A 24,750-nucleotide genomic window follows, 5' to 3' on the forward strand; every position below is an offset into this window, starting at 1 on the left:
TTCGGAGAAGTCAGAATGATCCGATATTTACTAAAGGCTTTGGTTTGGCTTCCAAGCTCAGTGTGCTTCTGAGATCACCAAGCGCTTCTGTCTGCGCAGGCCACTTCACAGATGCCTAACTGCTTCAGGGGCTACAGAGCACTTTGATTACTTTGCAATACAAAGTCCAGAGCTGTCAAAGCGCTTCCGAAGACCACAAAGGGCTTTAAGGTCCACACATGGCTGCTGGACCCATGGGCTCCCGCAGCTCGCCCACCTGCCCTGGGCTGGAAGGGGCCCAAGCGCCCCTCAGAGCCAGCCGCACCCCTGAAGGCTGCCTCCGGACAGCCCACCTGGCTGCCGAGGCCCAGACACCCGCCCTGCCTGCCCCGTTGGGCCGCCCACACTGTTCTGCCCGGCCCGACCTCTGCCCAAGATGACACCACTCTGACCTCCCCAGTGCCTGCCCTCTGGTATGTTTTTCTCTATACATACATACCTATGATAAAGATTATTTGTTAGGCTAATAATAACCAATAAAATAGAAAAACTATAACAATATATTATAATAAAAGTTATGTGACGTGCTCCTCTTTTTCAAAATATCCTGTATTATGATGATGATGATGTGAGATGCCCCAGTCCCTGTGTGTGGGATAGGTGAGGGGAATGGTGTAGGCATCGTGACATAGGGCTAGGCTGCTCCTGAGCTTCCTGTGATATGTCGGGAGGGTCACGCAGCCATGACAGTGTCGGTGGTTGTGTGTCAGGAGCAGATGATGTGGCCGACTGACGGGCGAGCCACGTTTGCAGCCGGGGTACACGGGACAAAGGGGTGGCACACGTCCCTGGGGGGATGGTGCAGGATGTCATCGTGCTATCAGATTGGCATGCAATTTAAAACTTAGGGAATGCTTTTTTCTGGAATGTCCCATTTAACGTTTTCTGACTGCAGCTGATCTCAGTTAACTGAAACTGCAGAAAGTGAAACCATGGGTAAGTGGGGACAGCTGTATGACTTGAACTGACACATTCGTTTTTGCTTAAATGAGTTGTGGAGAATCCACGATTCTACTGGTCTATGATGAAAGATGAAAAAGACCACGTCCTTTTCGATTTCTCCTTTAGAGAGGGGAGACCTTGTTGTAGGAGTGAATCTTGGGTGGCTCCTGGCTTTCCACTGTCCACCGATGCTCTGCTGTGTCCACACACTTTCAAGCCCTATGCCCGCTCCCACGCTTGCTCTTTATGAGTGCTTTTGTCCTGTAAAATGGCCCCACAGCAGAAGCCTAGTGTGGTAGCAGCCTGGTTCACATGAATAGAACTTTCACGGAGTAGCTCCGTTTCCAGGTGTGACTTCGGAGCCCAGCATGCCTAGTTTCATGCCACAGTGACCCAAGTGAGTCACCCCGTCTGCCCCAGTCCCCTGTCCCCAATTCCCTGTCATCTCAGCCACCCATTTTCATTTTGAAAATCAATCTCATGGAAGTTTCTATTTGCTTTTATTGCTTTCTTTGTTTACTTGTCTATTTCCTAGTACTCATACGTGCCATTAAAAAGGTGACTGGAAAAACAGCTCTTAAAACTGCAAGAGAAATAGTATAAGGTTTTGTTTAATAAAAAATACTGTAACTTTCCAATACTGATAAATGTGGACCCTTGGTAGGATTGTATAGTTTTTTCATGTGAAATATGAAATTCAGGATTTCTCATAAATTTAGGATTGCTTTGTAAAAATCCTTCACTGTTGGTAGGAAGTAGTTTATATTAATAAGTAAAAAAAACAAAAAGTCAATAAGAAAAAATGTAAAATAAAAAGTAAAGGTAGTTATTAATCTATAATTATTTATAATGTCAATTTTTAGAGTTAACGAATTACATGATCCAATGTACCAGTATCGAGTTGACACCGGAAATTTTCAGGTAAGGATTGTTAATGAAGCCTGCAATTTTTCTTCTTAATGCTGTTTTGTAAAATTACTGAATTTTGTGACTTAAATTGTTCTGTTGAGCTTTTTGCTAACTGACTACTTGGGAAGGACTACATAGAAAGTTCAAGGGTGGAAGATTTGGGGAAAAATTTTTTTTTTTTTGAGATGGAGTCTTGCTCTGTCGCCCAGGCTGGAGTGCGGTGGTGCAATCTCAGCTTACTGCAGCCTCCGCCTCCTGGGTTCAAGTGGTTCTCCTGCCTCAGCCTTCTGAGTAACTGGGACGATAGGCGTGCGCCACCACACCTGGGTAATTTCTGTATTTTTAGTAGAGATGGGGGTTTCACCATATTGGCCAGACTGGTCTCAAACTCCTGATCTCAAGTGATCTACCCATCTCGGCTTCCCAAAGTGCTGGGATTACAGGCGTGAGCCACTGTACCCGGCAGAAAAGCTCTTTAAAACAATGTTTTTACTCCCAGTCTTTGGTTTGTGGCTGACGCAGTTTGAGGCCCTGTCACTGTGGTTCTGGTCGGCTGCTCTTCCCTTCCCAGTCAGGTGTTGGGGAGAACCAGCCATGTGGGCTCTGGAACAGACCCCAGGGCCCACGTCTGTTGCTGAAGGAGACACCGGAGAGCAGAGCCTTCTCAGTGCTAAACACGCTGGTCTAGTCCAGTCCCTTTGCTTTACGTAAGGTCCCAGCTAAAGTCACTTAGGTGCTTTTGAGAAAAATGATCCTGATTCCTGCTGTGCTGTCCTGTGCTCTGAGCCTTGACTGTAAGAGGGGAGCTCTGGCGCTGAGAGGACAGGAAAGGGCTGGGGGGATGGCGTGGGCCGAAGCCATCGAGGAGTGGGGACTGCGTCTAAAGACACTGTCCACCCCGCGGCCTGGCCCTTGTCAGAACCCACGGGCCTGCCCTCCCCATCACAGCTCCATCTTCAGAAAAGGGCTTTGGCTTGCTGTGACATTCCAGAATTGTGCACTTTTAGACCTTAGGTCCTGTAGGGCATTTAATTCAAGCCCCTCGTGTCACAGATAAGAAAACAGAGGTCCGGAATGGTTGATGGTTAAGACGGCGCGTGGATTCCCAGGGCCTAGCCTGGGTCCTTTCTTGGACACCTGCCACCTTCCCACATGCAGGGGCAGGGTGGGGAGCCAGCCCCTCGCCCCCAGGGGCGAGAGAGACAGATAGTGGCCACTGCAGTCTGAGCACCCACTGTGCCTGGACAGGTCCCTGGTGGGAGGGGTTTGGGCTCTGCTCCGCTGATTTGCAAGGCCTGGGGTGTCGTCCATCTCAGGGGAGCTGCCTGTGCTCGCAGCGGGACTGAGCAGATGGTCCCGGGTGGGAACCCATTGTTCTGCTTCCTGGAGGGACCTTCAGGATTTAAGTCCCTTCTAAAAACCTGTGGCTTTCCTGCCTGTGGTGGTGCGGGGAGGAGAAGGTCACAGAGGCCCTGTTCTGACTCAAGTGCTGCCTTGTGTCCTCCTAGGGAATGAAGGTCTTCTTCATGGTGGTGGCAGCGGTGTACGTTCTGTACCTCTTGTTCTTGATAGTGCGGGCGTGTTCTGAGCTACGTCACATGCCTTATGTGGGTAAGTGCTCCTTTTAGAATCAGTGCAGGGGTGGCTTGGGAGTGACTCCGGTGGGGGAAGAAGTGGTTGGAGTCTCCCAAGCCAGGGGCCTTCCTTGAGGGCCCAGGGACTGGTCCATTCCCACAGGCTGGGGACCAGGGCACGTGGTCCCCGGGAGCCACAACAGGCCTTACAGGTTACTCTGGCATTTGGGACCATCAGAGTGGCCTGGGTCCTGCGGGACTGTACCCTGCAGAGCAGGGCGAGTCACCCTGAGCTTGCGGGATCCTTTCCTGAATCTGTCCCCACCAGAGGATGGTGGCTGTGGCCTCCCTGGACACCATCCTGGCCCTGGGAAGGGACCAACGTTCTCCTAGGCTGCTGGTGACTCCGGCTAAGTCTGGAGGGAGGAGCATTTGTCCAAAGAGCTTTGCTTAATTTTTGTTTTTTATTTTTCAAAATAAAATGCAAGTGGAATTTACTTCCAGAGTTGTTAATGAGTTTCTTTCTTTTTCAGATCTCAGGTTGAAATTTTTGACTGCATTGACTTTCGTAGTACTTGTCATTAGGTAAGAAGAACTTATTTCTTGAAAACAGCAAAACGGAATTTTTCCTTTACTGTCAGGAATATCTGTTGCCTCCTTTTGTGGAGTGGATTTCAGGGTACTTCTAGCCCAGTAGACTCATGAGGTTAGAGGGCCTCCCACCAAGGCTGGGCAGCCGAGAGCAGCCGTCAGCCTGGAGAGCATGTTTTTGTTGTAAGCGGCCGAGGACTGGAGCACGTTCACTTGCACACTCGGCCCGCGCTGGGCATGTTCTGTCCTTGCTGTGCCACCTGCTATGTGTGCAGCGTGCAGTCACCAGCTGGACGTAAGGGCACTGGGGACCTCGGGATCCTTGGGGTGCCCCAGGGACAGGACTCTAAGCGAGTTAGGACAGCAAACACCCTTGAGCAGCATGCTCCGTTGCTGCCACTGGGGGAGATGGGAGGCGAGGTGGGCTTGGTCGTGTTGTGTCAGGGAGTGGGGTCAGCCTGAGGTCTCCCAGGGCAGGCTCGGCCTGGCCTGAGCGCCCCAGACCTCCCTGGGGACCGGTGCTGGCCAGTTGGTAGAGGAACAGAGCGGTCTGGGAAGTTGTTTATTTGAATCGATTCCAGGTAATTGCTTGGTGGTTTATGGTTTGTCTGTTTCTCCTAAAATCAGAATCCAGAGGAGGAAAAAATCTAGCTGCTGCTTGCCTTTTTAGGTTGTTTGGATGGCAAATAAGCAGATGTTGGCCCTTTTCCTTTATAGGAGTGACAAGGGGCCTCTGGGAGGTCAACCCTTGTCCAGGCTTTCCAGGTGGGCTCTGGGAGTCCCCACCTTGTGGAGGGCGAGGACTGAGATAGGCATCCAGGGTCGTCCACCACCACTAGGAGTGTGAACTCAGCTCAGACTTGGACTTGAACTCAAATTTCATTCAGCATCAAAATTCACTCAGAATAATGCTGCATGTGTGTTGTATTAGTCTCTGTTCAGTGCTAGGTGTGCACGTTGTCTCTGTGACGTCTCATACACATGGCCATACAACCTCACAACCTCATATAGAGGCTCACTCACACAACCTCACTCATGCCTTCACTCACAACTGACCCACCCTCACACACTCACACCTTCACACACACCCTCATTTTCACATCCTCACAACCTCACACACACCCTCATTTTCACCCTCACACCCTTAACCCTCACTCACACTCTCACACCCCCACACCTTCACTCACACACCCTCACCCTCATTCTCACCCTCACACCCTCACCCTCACTCACACCCTCTCACACATCACTCACACACCCTCACTCTCAGCACACCCTTACAGCCTCTCACTCTCACACATCCTTACACACACCCTCATTCTCACACCTTCACTGACACACCCTCACCCTCATTTTCACCCTCACTCTCACACCCTCACACACACCCTTGCTCACACACCTTACACCCTCACTGTCACACATCCTCACACACACCCTCATTCTCACACCCTTACACCTTCACTCTCACACCCTCACCCTCAAACTACCTAGTCCCCAAGTTGGGAGCTACTGTCTACTTCTGGTGGCCTCCGTCTCGGAAGTTGCCCTGCCATGTGATCTCTCTTCACATGGGTGTTAGGGGACTCATTTATCCTACAAATAGTTACTGAGTGCTTGTCCTGGCAGACAGGCTTCTCTCTGTCACGGGATTTATGTTCACACAGAGAGAGACGAGTGGCAGACAACTAAATACATTCCCCCTGCGTGCCATGCTGCAGACGAAACAAGGAGACGTGACTTGCAGAGGGGAAGGGTCCACTTTAAATGAGTGGTTTGGGGATGTGTCTCTTGGAGAGGCGACGTTTGGCTGAGGACCTGAGGAGGAGCCCTGAAAGCTGTGGGGTGGCTGCCCCAGGCCGCAGAACAGGGCACCGGCAAGCTGGGTGGGCATCAGCATGGTGAGGTGGAGAGACAGCTGCGTCGCTGGAGGCCAGCGTGGCTGGAGATGAGCAGGCGTGGGCACGGCAGGAGGCAGAGCGAGCTCTTGAGTCCAGTTTCCATTCTGTGCGGGGAGACCGCCAGAGGGTCTTGAGCTGGGAGGTGAAAGGGTCTGGTGCACATGTTAATGAAGCCTTCTGGCTGAGGGTGGCATGTGGGAGGTGAGGTGGAAGGCAGGTGGGGGAGGAGCCTGTGGACCTGTGTCCCGAGGCCTCTGTTGTCATCTGTCACCGGCTGGGAGTCTGAACCAAAGATGTTGCCTTCGCTGCTGTGCAGTCACTGGAACTGACCGGGGAGGCGTCCCTGTGTCTGAAAGGGGAGCTGTGACGAAGGAGAAGCAGGCTTCCCTCGGGAGAGGGGCTCTGTCACAGGAGATGGTCTCGAAAACCTGAGTTACAAAAGCAAGAGCAGGGAGGAAATGTGCCAAGGGGGCTTCAAGGCCCCGAGTAGGGAGAGTGTGATGGGGCCCGCAGCAGGGTTCATCCTGTCTCTGCAGCCGGCCGGTGGGTCTAGCCCACCTAGATCCGAGACCAGAAACCAGAAGCAGGGGCTGTGTGTGTGTGTGTGTGCATGTGTGCATCTGTGCGTGCATCTGTGCACGTGTGTGGAAGTTCCCATGCAGAAATCATAGTGTACAGACGGAAAGCTTGAATGGGGTGAGTAGAGAATTCTCTGAAGCTAGTGCCGTTTTCGTGCATGTTTACATATTGTCTCTGCTCCTCTGTCTTGTTCAGCATCGCCATCCTTTATTTGAGATTTGGAGCGCAAGTACTACAAGACAATTTTGTAGCAGAGCTGTCAACTCACTACCAGAATTATATCCTTTTCACTGGAGGGCCCTGGCTGCAGGAGGCCTGCTTAGCATTGCAGCAGTTAGTGGCTCAGATTTGCCCCTCTCAAGAGGAGACAGGTCAGCTCCTCGCACCCTGTTCTCCGGAGGCCTCGTCTCTGCTGAGAGGTGTCTCAGTTGGCCCCGCTGCAGCCGTGGGAAGGGGCAGCCTGTCCCCCCTCTGTACACAGGAAGCTTGGCTCAGTAGTTGCCCCAGGTCAGGTTTCGGGTGGCAGAGCCCAGCTCCAAACCCAGAGAGGCTGGCGCTCTGGAGCGTGCCCACGCCACGCTGCTTTCCACCCAGAGGGGCAGGTGCCGTGAGGTAAATGAGGTGCGGTTGCCTCTCCACACTGCGGGGCTCCAAGCCCCTACTGCCCTCCAGCAGAGCACTGCAGGGTGGCTGAGGGCTGCCGTGAGCCTCCTGTCTCCCCCCGGGATATCTCTCTCATCATCACTGAGATGTATCCAAGGGTATGACAGTCGTGGCAGGTTGAGCCTGTGTCTGTAGGGAAGAGCTCAGAAAATACTGGGACCCCCTTCGATTCCCGCTGTGCCCGAGGCCAGTGGCGCAGGGCTGTTGCCTCCCGGGAGCCCTGGCCTCGCCCAGAAGTCGGAGAGGTTAGGTATGTGCTTTCCACTCTTTGTTGGGGACACTTCAAGAGTTACTCCTTTAAATCCTGGGTTCTTTCTTTGGGATTTCTTATGTCCCAGTTAATGCATGAATTAATATACGATTTTTTCAAATTTTCGTGACTGAATTTCACGCTAAGCTTTTATCTGATTTTCATAGGGGTCTGTAATCCAGAAATGTTCAGAGCAATTGGTTTGAGAGTTTGTTTCTAATTCTTTATTTCATTATTGTGTCTAGAGACCTTGATTCACCGTATGCCCGTGGCCTTCCTGCCCTTTTCATGTAACTTGATCTCTTCTGGCCCTGCCCTCGGTGCTGGTGACAGGAGCGCCACCAGATGGCTCAGTGGGTCCAGGTTTCCACTGATGTGAGAGGCCATAGTTCACCTGTTATTTACTGTGACCTCAAAGAGTGCTTGTGACCCCTGGCTGTGGGCTTGAACTGTGGAGTCCTGACATCTGGGTTATGGACCTCCGGGCACTGGCGGGTGCTTGGCACTAGAAGGGGCTGCTGATGGCGGGAGGAGTGGTCGGGCTGTAGGCAGAGCCTCTGACTGATGTGTTCAGATGCCGCGTTCCTTCCCTTGACAGCACCACCAGCCGAGTTCTTATCTTTCTATGGCCTGTTGAACTTCTATCTCTACACCTTGGCCTTTGTATATTCTCCATCAAAGAATGCCCTCTATGGTAAGCCACCCTGGGGTCTGGACTGCTGGCCAGGTAGTGGGCACAGAGGCCTGTGTTCATCCACGACCCACTTCCCGGGTTTCCCATTCATGTGGGCGCTGTGATTCCCAGTGACTTCTCTTGGCAGAAAGACAGTCAGTTGAAATGTCGAACTCTGAGGTGAGTTGGGGCCCAGCATATGTAGAACCTGCGTTGTGTCATTCCCACAGAGTTGACACACTCATTTTATTAGTGTCAGTCCCCAGCTTTTGCTGTTCAGTTTGGGATTTTTTGACTTTACAGTGGTGCAAAAGCAATGCACATTCAGGAGAAATCACACTTTGAATACCCAAACCACCATTCTGTTTTTCACTTTCAGTACAGCATTCAGTAAATTCATGAGAGAGTCAACATTTATTACAAAACAGGCTTTGATCCTTTGATCCCAGCACTTCTGGAGGCCAAGGCGGGAGGATTGTTTGAGGCTGAGAGTTTGAAACCAGCCTGGGGAACAAAATAGAGACCCCATCTCTACAAAAATTTAAAAATTAGACAGGTGTGGTGACATGTGCCTGTAGTCCTAGCTACTCGGTTGGCTGAGGACGGACGGTCGCTTGAGCCCAAGAGGAGAGGCTGCAGTGAGCTATGAGAAGACCACTGCACTCCAGCCTCGGTGACAGAATGAGACCCTGTCTCTTAAAAAAAAAATTAAATAAAATAGGCTTTGCATTAGATGATTTTGCCCAACTATAGGCTAATGTAGTAACACTTAAGGCAGAATAGGCTAAGCTGCAATGTTCGGTGCCTTAGCTGTAGTTGATGCGTTAGGTTGCGATATTTTCAACCTAACGATGGGTTTATCAGGACATAACCCCATCGTAAGTCAAGGAGCATCTGTAGTAGTGTTGTTACCATTTAAAAAAAAAGCCAAAACATACAAAAAGTCACCTAATAGTGAAAGCAAAACAACCCTCTTGCACAGGGAATGAAAAGGATGGGAACTCTCTAGAACATAGGCAGCTCTCCGCACCCCCTGACATCTTATAGTGGGCTAGCACTTTCCCAGCACCTTCACAAACGGCGTCTCACTTAAGCTTCACAACTTTATGATAAACATATAATCATGCCCATTTTACAGAAGCAGCAGCTCGCTGCACGTCCAAGGACTGGGCGGGGGCAGGCAGGGCAGAGCCATGTCTCCTGGGGCCTATGTTCAGCTCCCCACTCCTCGTGTCAACAGGAGGCAGCTCGTGCGTGGGCAATGGCAGCCTGCCTGCTCCTTCCCACAGGCTGCCTCCCTCAGCCTTCAGGACGTCCCTGCCAGGCAGGCCAGGCCAGCCCTGTCTTGTAGATGAGAAAATAGCCTCATGAGATGTGTTCAGGTTTATACAGACATGGCAGCATCTGCGATTTGAGTCCAGTTCTTTCCAACTCCCTTCCTTTGTCCGGGACAGCATCCTGCCTGTCCAGGCTCATCACGTCAATTGCTTGAGATGCAGATGCTCTTGTTGGTTTTCAGAGTCCCAGCTGAAAGACAATCCTGCCTTCTCCATGCTGAATGACTCGGATGATGATGTGATTTATGGGTAAGTCCCTGTCCGTTAGAAGGCCGGCACACCTTGGGCATCCTGGCACGGCCTTGCATGTTTCTGAATGGGTTACTCTTCTAAAATTATTTTCAAGGTATGAAGGCATTTACCTTGGAGTGTCAAGTGGCTCGTGGTTTTCTGTTTTCACAGTATTCAGGCTTAGATGTGGTAGTAGTCCTTTCTGCTGGCTACCTGTAGGGCGTGCTGGCCATGGGAAGAACTGTGCTTTCTGGACTGATGGGCCCTGGGAACTGGGGGTCGGGGAGAGGAGGACGGGGTGAGCAGTAGCAGTTGGTGATAGAAAATTGAAAGAGCGAAGCTATGATTTAATTCCTGCTGGAATGGTGTGTCAGTGTGGAAGAGGAAAATAAAGAGCTGTCAGAAGTTAGACGGTCTCAAAGGTCTCTTTGCTCACAGGAGTGACTATGAGGAAATGCCACTGCAGAACGGCCAGGCCATCCGGGCCAAGTACAAGGAGGAGTCAGATAGTGACTGAGCCCCGGCCAGCCCAGTGAGGCGACAAGATGCCTGGATGCTTTCCCCGGTGACCGTCTGCTGACCTTCCCGTTATATTCAGACTTTTCTTACAAGGAGAGATTTCCTGTTCCTCATTTGTTTACATATTTTTTTAAAGGAAAACCAAAACTGAGGGCAAATTTAAATGTTTAGCCAAATTTCTTGTCATGGTGGCTACGAAAAGAGAGGCATTGATAACAAGTTTCAACAGCCAAATCCTTTTTTACAGAGATTTCAGATGAGCGTGTTTTCAGTGATGAGGAAATTACACGTTTTTAGTAGAGTGAATTATGTACTTTTTTTTCCTGTAATCATTCACTGATTCCAAGTTCACGGGCAGCCTGTGACTAGGTCCTCAGCGTGACAGCATCACCCTCTTTCTTCCCTTTTCCATGGTACTGTTTTTTGACCCTTTAAACTCAAAGGGAAGCCTTATCTGTGGCTGCTTCAGGGCAGTCCTTCCTCGTTGAGTGGCCAGTGCCCTGGGTAACCAAGTGGCTGAAGTGATTGGTCAGTTACGTGGACTGCATTTCGTGCAGTGTGTGAGTTATGACTCATCGGGAATGGGAGATGCCAGGGTTCCAACCCTTCACGTCACCAAAGGGGAAGTAATAGTGTGGAGTTCTGAGGAGGGTTTGATAAGTTGAATAAGGAAAGGCTAAGATAATTTACAGGTTACCAACTCCTGTGGGGAAGGTCTTACTGCCATGGTGCTCTTCAGGGGCCTGTGTGTACACACATGATTAAATGGATTTGCCTGTGGGAGGTATGGGCAGGAGAGGAACCCTTACCATTCCAGTAAATAGCAGTTTCTGCAATTCTGTTGAATATGAAATGCCATAGAGCTTTATTTATTTATGTAAGTAAAAGCTAAATGAGGGGCCAGGCGCAGTGGCTCACATCTGTAATCTCAACACTTTGGGAGGCCAAGGTGGGAGGATCACTTGAGCCCAGGAGTTTGAGACCAGCCTGGGCAACACAGGGAGACCCTGTCTCTATAAAACATTTAGAAAGTTAGTTGGGCATGCTGGGGCATCCCCATAGTCCCAGCTACTCAGGAGGCTGAGGTGGGAGGATTGCTTGAGCCCTGGAGGTCAAGGCTGCAGTGAGCCATGATTGCACCACTGCACTCCAGCCTGGGTGTCAGAGCGAGAACCCATGTCATAAATAAATAAAGCTACATGAAAGATTGATAGAATATTTTAGATTATTTATTGGCCAAAAGTTTTTAAAACTCATATTTGGAAGCAAAATGAAAAGCAAGTAAAATGTTTTAAATGGTTCATGGAAAACGTATTTGGGTAGAAGGCAACTCGTGCTTCCGGAAGGGGTTCCCTGTCCTCCATGTGTCACATGGCGGTCAGGTACGGATGACCTGTTCTGTGAAGTCCTTGGCACTGCTGAATCTGTGGCATCATAGAAGGCCCTGGAGCTTCCCCATTCCTTTCAGTCAGGGACTCCATATAGAGTCTCATGTGGACGTCTCCCGTGCTTTCCTCTTGACCTCTACAGTCACACTTCTGTTAACATCTGGTAACTGTGGGCAACCTGACTGATGCCGTCTTGGCGATTGAGGTCCAGAAGATGATAGTTCCGCAACGCAAGCAGTACCTACTTTTTTTCTTCATCTATGCATTGACTCTCAGATTACCATGCAGAGCTTCACGTTATCATCCACGTTAAGTAGTGCTAGGTAGGACCTTAGAGATGTTCATGAGAAACTATTTGTTATGACTTTCCTTTATATCTTTCCTTTTAATTTAAACTTTAAGGATAATGTACTTTTAATATGGATTCTATTCACATTTGTTTTAAAAACCTTGTAAATATGAATGTTTAAGACAACTTACTGCAAGGGTAATTCAAGTTTACATGATTTTTAAATTTGCAATGATGTGTTTTTTTAATTCTGTGTATTGAAAAAAATTTTCTGTTACCAAATTTTACAACTTCTAATAAGACTACTATAACTTTATGTAAACTGATGAAGACGTGCTGATTAACATATTCTGTGATATGGTTTACAACTTTTAATCATAATTGTCCATGATTTTGGAATGCTGTTATTTATCAGTAAATGTAAAATATTTGAGGCATTTAGCCATACACACACTAGAACTTTTTAAAACTTTGTCCTATAGTGTAATTATAAACTGATGACTATTATCTTCATACATTGAGTCTTCATGCATCAATGAAATGAAAAATATAGGCTTATTTATTTACTTTTTGTAACTAAGTGGGAAATAAGAAAAAAAGTTAGAAAGAAAGTACTTAAGGGGAAAATCGTTCTTACTAAGTCATGTATTTTCAACTTGTCTTCCCTGGTATATCATAAACACCGACATATTACATACCCCATGTAAAATTTTGCTTAAACTCTCTAGCACTTGGCATGTAGAATATGTACCATAGGTATCAGGTTAAAACACTAAAGTCTGCCAGAAACTTTTGACAGTAGCAAGAAAATTGTTGAAGAAGAAATAAATTATTTACTGAGGGTAGTTATGTTAAAGTTTTGCGAACTTAAAGGGCTGACTTTAGTTCTTTCATGGTAATGGCTTGAGTAACATCATCTTTGGGATTTTTAAAATACTGGTCCAGTCTAGGAGAACCTGGAAGATGACCAGAGGTATTTCAGTTTCCCTAGGGAGAGCTTCGTTATCCATGTGGATAATAAGTCTGCTTGATTTATTATTAAATCATTACAGCAGTGAAGTGGTGCCATTTTCTCTCTCTTCAGCCCCATTTGAAAGGCTAGAGAAGGGGATATATATACTATGTTCAAGGTTTGTAAGGTTGTTAATGTACATAATTGCAGATTGCAATAAAAGCTTAGATACATTTTGTAAACCCAACCCACTAAATGAGCAGGTTACAAGACAAATGTCACCAGCCTCAAGTATTTGATGAACTATTTACTGAGGGTAGTTATGTTAAATAGATTATAATGTGGTAAATTATTTCCTGAATCCTTTATCACAGGAAAAACACAGACCCTCATAAAAGGGATAATTAAAACGGATGTGTCTGAACATTTAGTGAAGATGAGACTTAAAACATGAAAGTGTATTTGTGTATTTTGAGGGTTTTAGAAACCGGTTGCCTTAGAGGTTAGACTTTTGAAGAAAACAAAAAAGATACAAATCTTTTCCCCTGGCCAAAGGGAAGTTGTATTAGTCTGTGACATCTTGTGATGCTGTTTTTCTTGGTTTGACATTGGAGATACGCTGGTAACTGTGATAAAACAGAAGAATTTTCTGCTACTAAAAACTGCCTTTTTACAAAACGACTGTAAATATTTGTAAAATAAAATAACACTAAACTTTAAGCCCAAAAGGAGAGGTAGAGCCATGTGTTCAGTTGTGGACCTGTCCGTGGGGCACAGTGCAACCCCATCACAGTGTTGCTGTCATCAGGCAAAAGTGAATGTTTGTTTATGGCAAATTCATCTTTTGCGAATGGCTTAATTCTGACACTACCTTTCTGGGAAATGTTAATAAATTTTTAATATTCACTTCTATGTGTCTTGATTTGTTTGCTCTGTGTGTGTGGAGTTAATTTGGCCTTGCAGACATAAATGCTTTAATAAAGCGGCTTTGGAGACAACGGCAGGGCTTTTCCATTTCAGCAGGCAGGCATGGAGGTATCCTTATTGCCATGTCTAATGTGGCCTGGGGAAGAGCACTGAAGATGGAGACAAGGCGTGGGTTTGGGCCCAACTCCCAACTTGGATGTGTGACTTTAAACCAATCAGATACCCTCCAAACACATCTTCTGAGATTTTTTTAAATGACTGCAAATTGTTGAAGACACAGAATGAATGATTGTGAAAGCCATTTTGTAAGCTATGAAGTACTAAGACAATTTGTGAGCCCTACAGAGAACACGGGATTAACAGTTAAGGTGTTACAGCTTTGGGCCAAGTGTGAGTTAGAGCTCTCTGGCTAAGAGAATAGAAATTGGTTTGCCCACCTCCCACCCCTTCACCTCTGGAAGAGGAGGGCTTAAGAATGGGGGGTGTGATGCCCAGGGGTAGGAGTCTAACCAGAACCCAGCAGAGCCGTCAGGATCCTGGTCCCATGGGCAAAATGAGTACCTCATGGAGAGGACCACAGCAGAACTGCAACTTTTTTTTTGGTTGTATAGATTTTTTTTTTTTTTTTTTTTGAGGCGGACTCTTGCTCTGTCACCCAGGCTGGAGTGCAGTGGCGGGAACTTGGCTCATGATCTTGGCTCACTGCAACCTTTGTCTCCCGGGTTCACGCCATTCTGCCTCAGCCTCCCGAGTAGCTGGGACTACAGGCGCCCGCCACCACACCTGGCTAATTAATTTTTTGTATTTTTAGTAGAGACGGGGTTTCACCGTGTTAGACAGGATGGTCTTGATCTCCTGACCTCATGATCCGCCTGCCTCAGCCTCCCAAAGTGGTGGGATTACAGGCGTGAGCCACCGCGCCTGGTCTGGTTGTATAGATTGTGTAGCCACTCACTAAATACGAAGAAATCGTTTATGATACTATGCAGACTATGAAGAACACAACAGGCTTTAGATTTGAATAATTTATTCTAACAAAAGTATAAAGTAAAGTATGGAAAATTAGTGTATTTGAATCATTTCAGAGAATAGAGCAAGTTTCACACTAGCAGATTTCAGATTTTAGCACCTTTGAAGCGAAATATTCAGAGTTAAGACAAGTGGCAACGCAGGCTGCAGGTGACCTACAGGGATACTCATCTGACTTCGGTGCCATTCACATCACAGTGCGGTCATTTGGTTTTTTCCTCTACATTGTGAAAGTGCCACAAAACAAAGAGAATGAGAAAAGAGTTCACTGAATTCATGGCTGGTGGTTAGAGGATGAACTAGAGACAAAAGGAGAAAGGCCATAGGCTGGACTGCAGGTCAAATAGACAGTCCGAAGGCACTGACGATGCAGTACATGGTCTTATTCTCCCATCGCACAGTGCAGCTCCCTGCGGGAGGGAAGAGAGCAGCATTTAAGGCAGGGAAAGCTGGGGGACGACGTTTTACTCACAATAAGGCCAACATTCAAGTACCATATCTGTGCTACACAAAGAACCTTGGCAAGTCTATTATTAAATGTTTTAAAAGGTGATAAACATGCATTGCATTCAAAGATAGGAAACTTCCAGTCATATATTTCACACAACAAAACTTCACAAACATGAATGAAAATCATACCGTCAGTAGAGCTGTCCCAGAAGCAGGAACTTGCTGTGTGTAATCCAGCTCCATTCTTCTGCATAATTACACAGGTCACTTAAGTTAAAACAAATTTTTGTTAGAGAAGTCTACTGGGTAACACAAATGTCATTCTGTCCACTTTTAGCAAATGTATACAATGTATGTAGCTCCACATGGTTGATGTTCTCGATAAAAATTATAGGGACAGATTGCCTTGTCTCACTATATTGACAAATTATAGGTGCTCCTTGACTTACAACATCCCATAAACCCATCATAAATCAACAATATATGAAAATGTAAGTTGCAAATGCACTTAATACCCTGGTAAATCCATCAAAGTTGAAAAATTCTAAGTTGAGCCACTGTCAGCTGGGGGCTGTCCACACTTCCTCTACGCTTCACTTGTTCTAAAAGCATCCGATGAGACCTCCTGTAAGATCCCGCTTCACATATGATCTGCAATTGTACCAGCAGCCAAATGGTCAAGCGTACGCTAACGTATACTACACACACGACCGACTCCCACCAGGAGCCTTCCTTGAGTTGAGCCACGTTAGCTGTTGTTTCTGGTACTGGATGCCCGTCTGATCAGTGTTAAAAAACCATCCCGCAAATATACAAGAAACAAAACTCCATTACCGATGTATTTAAATGGTTTTCCCAGCTTGGTGAGTTGGCTTAAAGTTTGTTCTACTACATTTGTGGTCCACTGGTTCACTTTGCTGTGTTGATAAGCGTTACCACCAATTGCGCTTTCTATAGCCTAGAAAACAAAGCACAAAGCGCGTCCCGGTTAACCAAATGCACCCACACCACCTTTCAATCAGGAACTGACGGCACCCCAAGAAGTGATTTATGAAAAGTTTATTTTTAATCATGAGGGTGCCTTTGCAAATATACTTTTAATAGCATTATATTTCATTTAAATAAGTTTGAAATTTGCTTTAAAAATTCATAGTCAAATTATTTACACATTTTGACCTAATAATCACATTTAATGTTCACTACTATTAATACATTTTTTTTCCTGTTGAGGCTAGAAAATATTTTGCCTATTCATTTCTTAAAAGTATATTACTTTTATCTACTACTACCTAACATACACTAATACTATATATTAGATGAATTGTATTTGTACAACTGACAATATACAAAGCTATCCAAATAATCATATATTAAAAAATACTTTTATCCAGCATTGTCTGAGAACATGTTACCACATTAAGTGCATTTTTCAGATAACCTAAATCTTTATATCCCAAAACTTATTTTAGGTTTATGATGAGATTTTTTTATTTTTATTTTTCTGAGGCAGGGTGTCCTTCTGTTACCCAGGCTGGAGAGCAGTGATGCAATCTTGGCTCACTGCAGCCTTGACCTCCTGGGCTCAAGCAATCCTCCCACCTCAGCTTCTCCAGTAGCTGGGACTGCAGGCATGTGCCACCACGCCTGGCTAGTTTTTTGTAGAGATGGGGTCTTGCTCTGTTGCCCAGGCTGCTCTCAAATGCCTGGGCTCAAGTGATCCTCCTGCCTCAGCCTCCTAAAGTGCTGGGATTACAGGCATAAGCCACAGCACCCAGCCCAACTTTTTTTCTTTATTATACGTTTACTTCTTTTTCTATGCTGTATTCTTTGGGGGTTATCTGACAATGCAAGGCTCACTGTCGCTGCTCTTGCTAAGCTTATCATTATGATATTGCCATTGTATGATTTTCTGGGTTTTTCACTGTCAGTTCCCCTTTCACATGGATGCCAGTGTGCTTGCATCTCAGCAACTTTATTCTCTACCCCTAACTTGCTGTGCTGGAAACCAGGAACCTGAGTTTCTGTGACAGTTATGACCTAAAGTGAAAATAACAACATTCAGTGAGGGCCAAGGTCTGTCCTCAGACAGGCAGAGCAAACCAGCAGTCCAGGGATCTGAGCTGTGCATGGTGGTGATGGACTGGGATCTGATGCCTGGGGCTTAGATCTGGTGACCTTGCTTTTGAGGACCTAAAACCTCCCTAGGTCACTCTGATTTCTACCTACAGACCTGCTGATCATCTCCCTGAGACTCTTGAGTAGTCACGTTACACATAGGGCTGGCTTACTTCTTGTCCTCGGCCACTGTGCTCCCTCCCAGCTCAGAGGCTACAAGAGGGCTGGGGGGCCAGAAGTCCCGGTTTAAGAGAACAGCAGTATTACTAGACCTGGGCATTGTCAAAGGATAGGGGGGGCTTTGTTCAAGCTAAACCTCTCCCGTCAAAGGGTGGGGGAGGCTTTGTTGAAGGTAAACCTCTCCCTCCGCCAGCTCTCCCTCCGCACATACTTTGAAATTCAGTTTTTCAAGGAGGAGGGAACCCTCCACCAATTTTGGACCTGCGCAAATTGACTACTACCCAATATTTAGGGTCACTTGAGTACAGAATTACCTATTGCTGGGGCAAAAAAGCTGTTGAGGCCAGTGACACAAGTTCAAGTAACACTGCAATGTCACCTCATGTTTCCATGTGGATTGGAAATGTGTTTGTTTTGTTTTTTTGAGACAGAATCTTGCTCTGTCGCCCAGACTGGAGTGCAGTGGCGTGATCTTGGCTTACTGCAACCTCCGTCTCCCGGGTTCAAGCGATTCTCCTGCCTCAGCCTCCCAAGGAGCTGGGACTACAGGCATGCGCCACCAAGCCTGGCTTATTTTTGTATTTTTAGTAGAGACGGGGTTTCACCATGTTGGACAGGATGGTCTCGATCTCTTGACCTCATGATCCGCCCGCCTCGGCCTCCCAACGTGCTGGGATGACAGGCGTGAGCCATCGCGCCCAGCATGGAAATGTGTACTTTCAATTGCACTTGCTAATTGAAAGCTGGTAATCAAGTCAAAGATAAGGCAGAAAACAACTGAGGCAGAACTAGACTTCCCAACAAGCCCCCTCCACTGTTCCTAGTTCTGGTGTAATCCACCCACTTTCTTGCCCCCTGCTGTGTTCCACGTGAAACTGTGTATTTAGAAAAACCATGAAAACCAAATGTACAGCTCCCGCAAAGCAACCAGAAAGTCACTCCTGATGCTGAACAATGTAAATGGTCAAACAAAATCATTTTGCCTTTGGATACTGATCACAAACATAGGTTGTGGTTTTTTATCAAACACTAGTCAATAATTTACATTAAATTCTAAATTACATCTGAAACCCCAAACAGTATCATTAAATTCAGATCATCTAATAATTTTCTTTTAGCCAATGGCTTTAGCCCCATTTTACCCAGGGAAGCTGATGAGGAAACTCTTTCTGGCTTCATTCCTACCCTAGGTAGGAATGAGCCCCTAGCTCTCAGCACCGCTCCAGCCACACCCACCTCCTTTCACTCCCTCACACGCCATGCACTACCCCCACTTCCCAGTCCCAGGGGGCCTTGTCCCCTCTTTTTACTGCATTACCCCTACTTCTCATTCTTCAGATTTCAGCTCGAAATGGTCCCTGAACTCCCTGGGTGGGTCACATTCCCAGTTCAGTGCTCTCACAGCACCACCACTAGTGGCACTTACCACACAGCAAATGCAGGCTGACACCTTCCAGCAGGACTGTTTGATGTGTCTGCCCTGCCCGCCCCTCAGCTGTAAACTCCAGAAGGGTCTATGCCCTGCACGCTCCCTCAGTGTGTACTTTCTGAATGAGTAACAAACATCCCTTCTGTCTCTCTTCCTCTTCATGATCAACAACACAATAAAGTGTGAAATTTAGGAATGTAAGAAAAGTAAGCAAATAGGCCCCAAACTGGATCACTAGGTCCAGAATAACTGGAAATTGATTGTTCAATTTTCTTATACTCACTCTTTCTTCATTCAACCCTGGAGACATTTATTTGTATACCAGGATTATTTTATGCTTAAAAGATTATAGAATCAAGTCTTGGAGATATGCAGTAATAATGCTATGTACATAAAATTCCTTATCTGATTTAAAATATGTAATTTACATAATATAGAAGCAACTCTTATCTATTTACTGAAGTAAAAACTGTTATTTGAAACACCAAAACACACAGACTCAGTCGAAACAATTCCAAGATAGTATTTAAAACACATTATTTTCTCTAATGTAAGCCATTAAACATTTAAGAAGTGAGCATTTCTCCTCTTACCTCTTTTACAATGTTGCTCACTTCATCAACAACAAAAGCAGTCTGTAAGGAAGAACATTCAGTTAAGTTTGATTTATTTAAAAGATATTTCCACTACATTGATAAATGCAAATGTAGGTAATGAACATAATGTAGAAATGAAGACCTTAGAAATAATCTAACTAGACTGTTCAGCTTTACCAAGGATGGCATTACAGTCTTCAGAAACCAGAAGACTAGAATACATGCACATAATTTAAAGGTATTGTTTTATTTTTATTTATTTATTTTTGAGACGGAGTGTCGCTCTGTAGCCCAGGCTGGAATGCAGTGGCACAATCTCAGCTCACTGCAATCTCTGCCTCCCAGGTTCAAGTGATTCTCCTGCCTCAGCCCCCCAAGTAGCTGGGATTACAGGTGCCCTCCACCACACCCGGCTAATTTTCATATTTTTAGTAGAGATGGGGTTTCATCATGTTGGCCAGGCTGGTCTCGAACTCCTGACCTCAGGTGATCCTCCCGCCTCAGCCTCCCAAAATGCTGGGATTACAGGTGTGAGCCACCACACCTGGCCCTGTTTTGTTTTAATCATGCCACAATCTAAGACTTCACTTTAAACTAGAATTCATTCTCTTCTTCCATTTCAACTGGCTGCTAAAATCATTAACCAATAGAGAGGCTTAATGAGTTGGTTGATTTTTGTATAAATTAACTGAAGCTGCTGAAGCAATCCATTTAAGATGTAATTCTCTCTTCCATGATGTAAACTGATTAGGAGGATCAGTTTGACCTTGAGGAGATTTTTTTAAAGCACCATTAGTTGTAAAATGTACAATGATTGGCCGGGCGCGGTGGCTCACGCCTGTAATCCCAGCACTTTGGGAGGCCGAGGCGGGCGGATCACGAGGTCAGGAGATCGAGACCATCCTGGCTAACACGGTGAAACCCCGTCTCTACTAAAAATACAAAAAATTAGCCGGGCGTGGTAGCGGGCGCCTGTAGTCCCAGCTACTCGGGAGGCTGAGGCAGGAGAATGGCGTGAACCCGGGAGGCGGAGCTTGCAGTGAGCCGAGATCGCGCCACTGCAGTCCAGCCTGGGCGACAGAGCGAGACTCCGTCTCAAAAAAAAAAAAAAGTACAATGATTACATTATCTCCAGGTAATTATTTTTCTTTCCCAGTGCTGCCCTCCTACTCCAGGACTAACCACCAGCTGCCAGCATGGCTGTCCTCTGCCAGTGTCTGGATGACTCAGGAGGTGGGCTGCCTGCAGTAATCTAGTGCCAGGAGTATAGTTTTCCTTTTACACATGGTAGATCTGAATGGGTAAAAGGTCATCCTGAAAATAACATTAGTCAGGCACTTGCCTGCCAATGTGCTCTTCACATGAGCACAAGCGTTTAAAGTTACTGCTGAGTCCCAGGAAAGGTACGTAGCTCTGGACATGCCTTCGAGAGAGTAACCCCGGGGGCCCTCAGTCAACGTGTATCCTGAGGGAATCGAGGCAGAGAACCCTGACTTGGCAGTGAGTCTTCCTCCCTGTCTGGCTGCTGTCCACTGCAGGCCCTGCCCTTTCTTTTTAGGGGGGGTCAGGAGCTGACTGCCCGAAGCCACCTCACTTGCTGTACTCAGAAGTCGGACTTGGAAACAAAACCAACTCACTGAGTGAATAACAATTTGCAATATCTTAGAGATTAAGTCATTTCTGGAAGCTTAAAGGATCCTTCCAAGTGACTACAGTGACCTTAATCACAAAGGAAAGGCACTGTATCACCTCCCATATGGTTACAGTACGAAAAAGGTTGAGGGACATTTTAAAGAATTTTTAGTGGAAAGCAGAGTTGTATTGAATCCAGTGGATAGTTTTAACTTCTCCAAGAAAGATGAATGGTGAGTTGAGAGAATAGTTACAAAGGCCCAGCCATCTACACGAAGTTAGAAGAGATGCAGAAAAGGCTGCTAAGAGGCTGGTGGGAGGACCAGAACGTGCCATTCAGTAAATACCTAAGACATGCCTACTACAAGACAGCCATGGTCTCCACCTCCCAGGGCCTCCATCCCAGGTAGAACACTCATCACTCTGTCCAGCCCCTTCATTTTACACATATGCGATTGAGATCTCGAATAATGAAGCCACTTAGCCACCTTATTTGTGGGAGTCAGAATCGGACTGCAGTATTAAGCGCTTTCCTTTACAAAGCGATTTCTTTTTTAGAAGTTTTACTCGATATTACTATAATACAAGACATTTTCCAATATTATATTAGTAACAGTTTAAGGGGAAAGGCTTTTTTCTTTGCCAACTGCTCCTGAACCAGGTCTTCTCGTCATTATTCACTTGGTTGCCATCAGCATTCAAACACTGATTATGCCACTGTCACAGGAAGTGTGTGCTAGTTAGGAAATCAGATCAAAACTGAAACTCTAGAATCAGTCCTTAAGTTTTAGTTTTATTTTCCCTGAAAACATTCCTCCTTAAACGAATTTTTTTTCTTTTTTTTTGGTTTTTGAGACGGAGTTTCGCTCTTGTTGCCCAGGCTGGAGTGCAATGGCGCGATCTTGGCTCACGGCAACCTCTGCCTCCCAGGTTCAAGTGATTCTCCTGCCTCGGCCTCCCGAATAGCTGGGATTACAGGCATGCGCCACCACGCCCGGCTAATTTTGTATTTTTAATAGAGACGGGGTTTCTCCATGTTGGTCAGGCTGCTCTCGAACTCCTGACCTCAGGTGATCCGCCCGCCTAGGCCTCCCAAAGTGCTGGGATTACAGGCGTGAGCCACTGCGCCCAGCCACTAAATTTCATAAATGGTAAGATATCCAACCTTACCAAATGTATCTATAGTTTATATTTTTGACAGGCTGCATAATAAATCCATAGGGCTCTATCTGAATTTCAACAAGGATTATTCAGTAAGAAGAAAATGAGTGTTGTATCTCAGCTGCGCCCATCAGCTCTATTCCCCGAATGACCGTGAGCTTGAAGGAAAGCCATTTGACGCACACGGTGCCGATGGGTGTCTTCTGCTTGGCGACATCGTGGGCTTTATCCTACTTCCTCAAGGAGGCATAAGAGATGATTTTTTCCCCACAACAATGAGCTTTCTTACAGACATCTTAAACGGAAATGAAATGTGCTACTCATTCCCAGCGCTGCAGAACCAGGTGAGGCCCGAGACAAAGGCGCGGGATGGCCGGGACGCCAGCCCGGGGCGGAGGGGCTGGGGGCGGGAGCGTCACCCGCACCTCCGCGGGGAGACGTCCAAGCCTCGGCGCTCCCAGCCCGGCCGCCGCGCCCCGCTCCAGGCTGGGGCTGGGGTCAGCCCCGCAGAGCAAGGGGCGGTGATGTCATCCTCCCGGCGAGCTTGGCTGCGGGCCGGAGGAGAGGCCCTGCGGGAAAGTTTCTCGGCACCGCTCACCGGGGCGCTCTCTCCGAGTCACGCCCGGTGCCTCCCCGCGCGGGAAGAAGCTCAATCCCCATCCCGCCCCCCGCGCCGGGGAAACGGCGGCAATGTCCGGGCAGAATGGGGCCGGGCGGAGCGCCGGCGACCGGGAAGCTCAGGCCGTGGGCTGCCGAGACTGGCCTAGCTGAAGGAGGTGGGCAGCCAGGCCTTTCCGGGCAGGACCGCGTGTCCTTCCGCGGCCAGGGCTCTCGGCCTCCACCCTTCCGTCGCCGACCCGGCGGTTACCTCCTCCGCAGCCTGGTAGTCTTCCATCTTTCCTCCGGCGCGTCGCCTCCGCCTCCCTGAGTGGCGCGGACTGCGCAGGCGCACTCAGGCCCCGCCCCGGACCTGCCACGCCCCTCTCCGCTTGCGCCTGCCTCGCCCATGCCCAGCTCCCGGGCCCCGCCCTTCCCTGCCCGGACCCTCAGTGACCCCATCCCTGGGCGGGGCCCGTGGGTGGACCCTGAATTCGCCTCTCCTCCTGTCCTCTGGGAGGTGGTAGTTTCCATGGGAATCCGTGAGGGTAGTCGGGCAGCTCCCTTAAACCTTAGCAACAGAAACAAAACACACGTACAAAAGGCAGTCCTGGAGGGGAAGCGTGGTCCCGGCCCCTCCTCCGGTTTGTACTGTGTGGATTGACGCGGACGTTCAAACCCGCTCGGACACCTGGCAACAAACTCGAAAGTGACTGCTGAAGGCATTGCGCCCGGTGAGACGTTGTTGCAGTTCCCTTGGGGACTGGGATTGGCATGCTTTAGCTATCTGAACGAAACTTCCCTTTGGGGGGTTAAGTTTTCCAGGTAAATGAGAATTTTTCCTTTAAGCACCATTAAAAAAAAAACATTTTGGGTGGAAAATTTTGTAAAATGTGGCACACTTCCTGACTACCTTAACCATAGTGAACTAGACAGACTTGATTTGTATGTGGGTTCTTTATGGAAATTAGGAATTGCACTGGGCTCTGGTAAACTGCCCTCCACGGAAAGCTGGGGCATATGCATCTATTGGCAGGTATTCTGAGGCTCCGAGTTTTGATTTTGGCGTTTGCTTTTTCTGGTTTCGTCATGCACTTGAATTCAGGTTGCTGGAACCCACTTCCCATTCCCCGAGAAAGAGCTGACTGCAAGGGTCCCAGGGATTTGGTAGACCTAAACTTCAAATCCCACATCTAATCCATCAACAACCCTTGTTATTTCTACCCCATATGCTCGGGACCCCAGTTAAAGATTGATGTCTCTCATCCGGATTATGACCATCGGACTGTAACCTGGTCGGTCTATCAGGGTCTTATTAGAGCCCTTCAAGAGGAACCTAACCCAACGACTCTTCCCTCCCCTCACCCATTCTGCCCTGTCATAAGTCAATAGTTACTAAGTTGTCAGACTATAGACTAATGTTAGTGATCTTTGGATGACTAAACTTTTAACATATCTTAGCTCAAAATCTCCTACAGCGAGCCATTCTGTGACCACGGCATCTAAGGTAGCCGACCTCCTCATTCTCCACCCCTGCATCCTGTACATTTTCCTCATAGCACTTCTCTCAGTTTGCAAGAACGTATTTATGGTTGCTTGTTGATGGTGTGTCTCCATTTAGAAACTAAGTACCATGCAGGAAGGATCTGTTTTATTCACTAATGTATCCCCTTCCTTCCACATTGTGCCTGGCACATAATAGCTGCACAATTAACATTTAGTTATTTATTTATTTAGAGACAGGGTGTCATTCTGTTCCCCGGGCTGGAATGCAGTGGTGTGATCGGAGATTTTGAGCTA

The 24,750-nt window shown here is 47.3% G+C and overlaps 3 protein-coding genes across 27 annotated transcripts in view; 2 read left to right on the plus strand and 1 right to left on the minus strand.

The window, feature by feature from the left end:
- Positions 1–13,740, plus strand: part of TMEM181 (transmembrane protein 181) — a 97,943-nt gene extending 84,203 nt beyond the window's left edge. For all 4 annotated transcript variants that reach the window (XM_009452313.4, XM_054686466.2, XM_054686464.2 and 1 more), the window contains 7 exons: positions 1,845–1,902; positions 3,399–3,501; positions 3,998–4,049; positions 6,728–6,810; positions 8,050–8,139; positions 9,638–9,704; positions 10,125–13,740. In XM_009452313.4, coding sequence (XP_009450588.2) covers positions 1,845–1,902; positions 3,399–3,501; positions 3,998–4,049; positions 6,728–6,810; positions 8,050–8,139; positions 9,638–9,704; positions 10,125–10,203 — 532 coding nt within the window. In that variant the 3' untranslated portion in view covers positions 10,204–13,740. The remainder of the gene's footprint in view (positions 1–1,844; positions 1,903–3,398; positions 3,502–3,997; positions 4,050–6,727; positions 6,811–8,049; positions 8,140–9,637; positions 9,705–10,124) is intronic.
- Positions 13,741–14,771: 1,031 nt separating this feature from the next.
- DYNLT1 (dynein light chain Tctex-type 1) lies at positions 14,772–23,304 on the minus strand. 2 transcript variants are annotated; one of them, XM_001147088.7, is made up of 5 exons: positions 23,222–23,304; positions 19,558–19,599; positions 16,075–16,198; positions 15,430–15,507; positions 14,772–15,200 (listed from the first exon to the last, which is right to left on the minus strand). In XM_001147088.7, the coding sequence occupies exons 1-5, from the start codon at positions 23,246–23,248 to the stop codon at positions 15,130–15,132; spliced, it is 342 nt and encodes a 113-aa protein (XP_001147088.1). In that variant the 5' UTR covers positions 23,249–23,304; the 3' UTR covers positions 14,772–15,129. The 2 variants fall into 2 exon arrangements, with proteins under 2 accessions (XP_001147088.1, XP_024213254.1); XM_024357486.2 differs by lacking the exon at positions 14,772–15,200 and having other exon boundaries at positions 15,432–15,487.
- Positions 21,931–24,750, plus strand: part of SYTL3 (synaptotagmin like 3) — a 117,788-nt gene continuing 114,968 nt past the window's right edge. For 5 of the 21 annotated variants that reach the window (XM_016956552.4, XM_063813611.1, XM_054686458.2 and 2 more), the window contains exon 1: positions 23,288–23,684. The gene's annotated coding sequence lies outside the window, so the exon portion shown is untranslated. Of the gene's footprint in view, positions 22,698–23,287; positions 23,776–24,750 lie in introns of those variants that run through there. The other 16 variants (XM_063813610.1, XM_063813607.1, XM_063813622.1 and 13 more) reach the window with 14 other exon arrangements.

This window comes from Pan troglodytes, chromosome 5 (assembly GCF_028858775.2).
Source record: "Pan troglodytes isolate AG18354 chromosome 5, NHGRI_mPanTro3-v2.0_pri, whole genome shotgun sequence".
Taxonomy (NCBI): domain Eukaryota; kingdom Metazoa; phylum Chordata; class Mammalia; order Primates; family Hominidae; genus Pan; species Pan troglodytes.

What these genes read in the sequence shown, in the direction of transcription:
- DYNLT1 (XM_001147088.7), bottom strand. Translation starts at nt 23,248, where the DNA reads ATGGAAGACTACCAGGCTGCGGAGGAG. An exon ending in TGAGCAACATTGTAAAAGAG is followed by an intron (nt 16,199 to 19,557) that starts GTAAGAGGAGAA and finishes TTTGTTTTCTAG; the next exon opens with GCTATAGAAAGCGCAATTGG. An exon ending in CTGGGACAGCTCTACTGACG is followed by an intron (nt 15,201 to 15,429) that starts GTATGATTTTCA and finishes TCCCTCCCGCAG; the next exon opens with GGAGCTGCACTGTGCGATGG.